Below are 6,211 nucleotides of genomic sequence, written 5' to 3'. Positions count from 1 at the left end.
GCTACTGTTTAGCTAGTTTTCGCTGCTTTTATAAGTTTTAGCCTATTTATGATGTTTTAAAATTGTATTTATTATCTGCTGTACACCGCCCAGAGCCCCTCGGGGATGGGGCGGTCTTAGAAGCCCAAAGTATAAATAAATAAATAAATAAATAAACTCCTACTGTAAAAATATTTCCCCTGCTATCCAGTTGGGACCTGTAATTTAAACCCCTGATGGCGGCAAGTCCCACCTTCTGCTGCCAACCAACAGGAACTGCCCCTCCTCCAAGTGACTGGCCTTGAAATACTTCAAGAGAGCAGTCATGTGTGCCCCCCCCCCCCCACCTTCCGCCCCCCAACAGGAACTGCCCCTCCCCCCAGTGACTGGCCTTGAAATACTTCAAGAGAGCAGTCATGTGTGCCCCCCCCCCCCCCCACCTTCCGCAGACTTCCACAAATCCCCCGGCCTTTCCTGGTAGGGTTCAGTCTCCAGGCCCCGGGCCACCCTCGCTGCCCTCCTCTCTGCCCCTGCTTCGCTCTGCCCCCATCCTTGTGGAAGTGAAGCCCCTAGAACGCCAGTGTGCCTGAAGAAAGGTGCTTGCACACAAAAGCTCACTCCAAGAATAAAACTCGGGGTGGTCCTAAAGGTGCTGCCGGCCTCAAGGTTTTTATTCCTGCCCCTTCGCCAGGGCGCCTTCCCCCCTGAGTCCCCCTCCCGAACTGCACGCAGGACTTCAGGGGCAGCCTGGCCAACGGGATAATCCATCGGGCGGTGACCTCTTGCGATTTGGACGCTCGGCCCCTGTTAGGTGTACACCCCCAAGATCGCATTCGCCTTTTGGGCTGCTGCATCGCACCGACGGCTCCCATTCAGCGGACGGCCGCTCCGGCCTGATCCCGAGAGCTCGTTCGCACCCCCGCGCTGCTGGAAGGGGCCTGACTCGGGCAACGGCTCGCGCGCCGGGGGGACGCCCTTGGCAGCAGCTCCCAGCCCGTCCGGCCACGGGGCAAGCCAGGGCAGGGCAGGGCAGGGCAGGGCGCGCGCTTGGGAACAAGGCGGCTGCTGTTCGCCGGGCCTGGCAGCGGGGCTGGAGGGAGAGAGCGGCGTCTTTTCCCCGCCCGGTCCCCTTTCCCCTCCCCCGGCCCTCCCCTCCCCTCCGCTCCGCAGCCGGGGAAGGGGGGGGGGGGGAGGAGAGCGGCTCTCCGGACGAGGCACCCAGCCGGGCAGGGAGAGGAGCGCGAGGGGCCCCGCTGCGCCCTGCTGGCCGTCGAGGGGCACCTGGATCGCCCTGCCGTGGGCAGGAGGAGGAAGAGGAGGAAGAGGAGGAGGAAGAGCCCGGCCGGGCTGGGGGAGAGGAAGAGCCGGCGGGGGCTTCTGGGCGCCCCCCCCCCCTCCAACGTCTCCGCCTGGGCAAGCATGGTAAAGGGCTCGCCGGGGCTCCCGGCTGGCGGAGGGGAAGGGCCAAGCCCCCGAGAAGGGCATGAGTGGCCGGGGCACTAAGGGGGGGAGGGCGAGCGGGGAGGGGGGGCAACAAGACGGGGGCTCCTCTTGGGGCAACTTTGGAGAGACTCCAAAAGGTCCTGTCGCGAGTTTCAGAAAGGAGCCCTTTGAGTTGCAGCAGCACCAGCACCTGGCAGACCCCCCAGATCTTTTTTGGACGGGGAGAGCTTGATTCCAGAGCCCCCCCCCCGCCCATCTTGTCAGTCTCTCTAGGATGCAAACTTAGCTAGGCTGCTGGCTGTTGCGCAACTCTGAAGGCTGGAAATGCTGGAGGATGCCTTTACTGTCGGAGGGGAATTTCTTATTTGGAGGGGGGCAAGCTGCTCCCCCCCCCACTTTCGGAGCCCCAGGGAAGTTGGGCCCAGGGCCTGCGCACCTGCCTGCTGAGATCTCTGGCTCCCCGGGCTGCAGCAGTGGCGAGTGGCCTGCTGTGGACCCCGCCTTTGTTCAACGCTGCTAAGGCCACTCAAGCCGTCCAGCAGGGCAGAGTGGAAGAGAAGGCTACGTCCCCTGGTTGAGCTGCAAGTGGACCACCCACGGCTTTCTTGTGGGTGGGGCAGGTAACTCTTGCTGGTGGCACTGGAAACCAGAAGAGGCTGGCTCTGTACTGGGAGTCCTTGGGGTGGGCAGGGGCTTTGGGCCAAACAAGTTGCCCACTGGGCCACTCTGCCTTGAAAGCCAGGCTGGTTCCTGCTGCCCTTTAAAAAAGGACGGGATAGAAAGTGGAGTGGTGGAAACCGTGGCTCAGTGGCAGAGCACCTGGGCTTTGGCTGCCTGCGGGAGGGAAGGGAGGCCCCACGCGTCCCCTTACCAGCATCTCCAGTTAAAAGAAGAAGAAGAAGAGTTTGGATTTATATCCCCCCTTTCTCTCCTGTAAGGAGACTCAAAGGGGCTGACAATCTCCTTGCCCTTCCCCCCTCACAACAAACACCCTGTGAGGTAGGTGGGGCTGAGAGAGCTCCGAGAAGCTGTGACTAGCCCAAGGTCACCCAGCTGGCGTGTGTGGGAGTGCACAGGCTAATCTGAATTCCCCAGATAAGCCTCCGCAGCTCAGGCGGCAGAGCGGGGAATCAAACCCGGTTCCTCCAGATTAGATACACGAGCTCTTAACCTCCTACGCCACTGCTGCTCCTGTCAGGTGAAGCAGCGGGGGGGGGGGGGGACATCTGTTGGAGACCCTGGAGGAGTGGATGCTACTGATGTTGGGCCTTTCCCCACTTAAGCCCTGTGCTACTCTCCTCAAGTAGCACGGGGTCCCCAGGCACTCCACACGACAGAGGCAGCGACAGCGCAGCCGCCCCGACGCTGCCGCTGTCGCGCCCCCTCAGTGCGCGGCATCCCTGGCGCTGGAGAAAACGGCGCCTTTTGATGACCCCGCACAGAGGGGTCGTGGGGACGCCAGGGCGCGCTCCACGGATGTCGCACGCTGAGAGCAGCGCGCAGCATAGGGGGGATCATGGAGAGTGGGGAAATGCCCGCTGATAGATCTTCAGCAGTCTGACCTTGGTGGATAAAGCAGCCGTGCGGGTATGCGCTGTGTGTGGGTATTCACATGCCAGAGTTAAGGCACCGACGCGGTTTATTGGGCGGGAGGGGCTGCAGAGGGACCGTGACTCAATGGCAGTGCTACTTGGCCTGCACAAAGTCTCAGGTTCAAATCCCAGCATCCCCACTGGAAAAGATCAGGTGGCAGCTGATGCAAAAGTCATCTAACTGGAACCCCTGGAAGCTGCTGCCAGTCCAGATAGGCAATACTGACCTTGATGGGTGAAGGACCTGTTTGGGGCTTGGTGGTGGAACAGCCCAACATTGCCTGGTTGGGTCCCTAGAAGTTCCTTATGGGTCAGTCCCCACCATCTCTGGAAGTTCAGGCACCAGATAGTGGGTGATGTGAAAGGCCCTCCTCTGCCCTGAAACCTTTGAGAGTGCTTGCCAACCTGAGTAAGCAGTAATTGATCTCGAGGGACCAAGGAGCTGCTTGGGGAGGCCATGGCTCTGGGATAGAGCTGGCCTGTTTGCCAGGCACGAGGGTCCTGGGGTTCAGCGGCGTCTCATTGAAAGGACCAGGAAGTAGGTGATGAGAAATCCTGCAGAGCTTCTGCCAGTCAGAGTAGACAATTAGAACATAAGAACTAGCCTGCTGGATCAGACCAGAGTCCATCTAGTACAGCTCTCTACTACTCGCAGTGGCCCACCAGGTGCCTTTGGGAGCTCACAAGCAGGAGGTGAAAGCAATGGCCTGCTGCTGCTCCCGAGCACCTGGTCTACTATGGCCTTTGCAACCTCAGATCAAGGAGGATCAAGATCGGTAACCATAGATCGACTTCTCCTCCATAAATCTGTCCAAGCCCTTTTTAAAGCTATCCAGGTGAGTGGCCATCACCACCTCCTGTGGCAGCATATTCCAAACACCAATCACACGTTGCGTGAAGAAGTGTTTCCTTTTATTAGTCCTAATTCTTCCCCCCAGCATTTTCAATGGATGCCCCCTGGTTCTAGTATTGTGAGAAAGAGAGAGAAATGTGTCTCTGTCAACATTTTTTTCCCCGTGCATAATTTTATAGACTTCAATCCTATCCCCCCTCAGCCGTCTCCTCTCCAAACTAAAGAGTCCCAAACGCTGCAGCCTCTCCTCACAAGGAAGGTGCTCCAATCCTTCAATCATCCTAGTTGCCCTTCTCTGCACTTATTCTATCTCTTCAATATCCTTTTTGAGATGCGACGACCAGAACTGGACACAGGACTCCAAGTGCGGTCGCACCACGGCTTTATATAAGGGCATGACAATCCTTGCAGTTTTATTATCAACTCCTTTCCTAATGATCCCCAGCATAGAGTTTGCCTTTTTCACAGCTGCCATGCATTGAGGGACTGAGGTCCCAGCCCAGTATGAGGCAGCTTCATGCATTCATAGCTTCGGAGTTGAGGAACTAGGACAGAATTTTTCAGCGACCACTACGGACAGCTGCAAGAAAAGAGGCCAATGCTGAGGTCCTATCAGGGTGTCAAAAATGATCCCGTGCCATTTGTCCTCTTCAGCCGGTGGTTCAACAGGTGGGGGGGGGGGGGACTGTAAGCAAGTTGGACAGTGATTTGCCTGAGATGGGAAGAACAGTAATCAAGTTTTGGGACTCCACATAGTTCTTCATCGGGCAGAATGGAAAGATTTCCAGATGTAAGGAGAACAAGCCAAGTAGTAAACAACTGAACATATTTCCACGGTGGGGTTTCTGGCTGTTGTGGGTTTTCCAGGCTGCGTGGCCGTCATCTGGTATTGTTTGCTGCTCACATTTGTTTTTGCAAAGTCATTTGGAAAATGTTAAGTTTCCTGCTGAGCTAAACGATGAAGTCCTTTGGGAGCTGTGTCAGTCCAAGGAAATGACAGAACGCCCAGGGAAATCTCTGGGCTGCGCTGACGTGACCCTTGGACAGAGTGTTGTTGTTGTTGTTGTTGTTTATTCGATTTGATAAACCGCCCTACCCCCGAAGGGCTCAGCATGGCAGGGCTTTCATTCATTCAAACCTTCTGTGAACTTCTGTAGATCTTCCCTGATGAAGAGTTCTGTGAAACCCAGAAAACGGCAGGTTGCTCTGCTGACATCAGCTGGGCCAGTGAACGGGGTGCCCCTGTCTGTGTGAACTCACACAGTTAAGTTTGTTCTCTAGCTTGTGAGAATCCGTGCTGTGGCTGTAGGGCAGTGGTGGTGAACCTATGACACGGGTGCCAGAGGTGGCACTCAGAGCCCTCTCTGTGGGAGCGCGTGCACAGAGTTCGTCATGTGGGGCTGGGGGCGAAAATCCCCCCACACACACACACACATCTAGGCTGGCCTGGGCCGTTGGGCACGACATGTAGGTAACCCCGTTAACTGCTGTTAAACCCCACTGATTTTCATGGGAAGAACTAAAGCACAATCCTTTACCTGGGAGTAAGCTCGGTTGCTGGCAATGGGGCTTGCTTCTAAACCCTCCTCGGGTCGTGATTCACCCGTTCGAAGCGTTGCATGATTGCTTCAAAGCAAAGCCACCGACTCCCACCAAGCTTACTCCCGAGTAACACGCGCCTTGGAGCCAACCGTTTTTTCTAAACTAAAACCTCGGTATTCAGGTTAAATTGCCATGTTGGCACTTTGCGATAAATAAGTGGGTTTTGGGTTGCAGTTTGGGCACTCGGTCTCGAAAAGGTTCGCCATCACTGCTGTAGGGATAATCTCAGCCTTTTTCTGCAGCTTCGTTTGCAGACTTTTGGGGGGGGGAGGGTAGACCCCCAAAATGATCCCCGTGGGTGTGCCTCTGTGTCTCGCACCAACAGGTTTCTAGGCTGCGAGAGCCGCTCCTTGCCCACTTGCCAGCCAGTTCCCTCCTGCCTTCTCTGCCTGCCTGCAGGAAAGACTTTTCCTCTCCCTCTTTCTCATCAAGGGAAGGAGAAGTTTGGCACCCAGAAGGCTGCTGGGATCACTCACAGCTGCTGGGAAGGGAGTGCGTGGGACGGGAAACCGCCGTGGAGGTTAAAACAACCGCCTGGTGGGGGCCTCTTGCCAGCTCCAGGCAGGGAGGGCCAGGGAAGAGGGGGCTTCATTAGTCAGCTCCCCCCTCCTTCCTTCAGGGGCCGACCCACCATAAGAACATAAGAACAAGCCTGCTGGATCAGACCAGAGTCCATCTAGTCCAGCTCTATGCTCCTCGCAGTGGCCCACCAGGTGCCCTTGGGAGCTCACCTGCAGGATGT

The 6,211-nt window shown here is 56.9% G+C and overlaps 1 protein-coding gene across 1 annotated transcript in view; it reads left to right on the top strand.

Annotated features, from left to right (window-relative positions):
* The first annotated feature begins 1,141 nt into the window (after positions 1–1,141).
* Positions 1,142–6,211, top strand: part of LOC125433454 (uncharacterized protein KIAA1755-like) — an 80,853-nt gene continuing 75,783 nt past the window's right edge. Inside the window, exon 1 of the mRNA XM_048497962.1 lies at positions 1,142–1,401. Within this exon, the coding sequence (XP_048353919.1) occupies positions 1,399–1,401 (3 nt within the window). The 5' untranslated portion in view covers positions 1,142–1,398. The remainder of the gene's footprint in view (positions 1,402–6,211) is intronic.

This window comes from Sphaerodactylus townsendi, linkage group LG05 (assembly GCF_021028975.2).
Source record: "Sphaerodactylus townsendi isolate TG3544 linkage group LG05, MPM_Stown_v2.3, whole genome shotgun sequence".
In the NCBI taxonomy this organism is placed as follows: Eukaryota; Metazoa; Chordata; class Lepidosauria; order Squamata; family Sphaerodactylidae; genus Sphaerodactylus; species Sphaerodactylus townsendi.
Note: the sequence above shows the minus strand (reverse complement) of the source record. Positions and strands in the feature narration are given on the sequence as shown.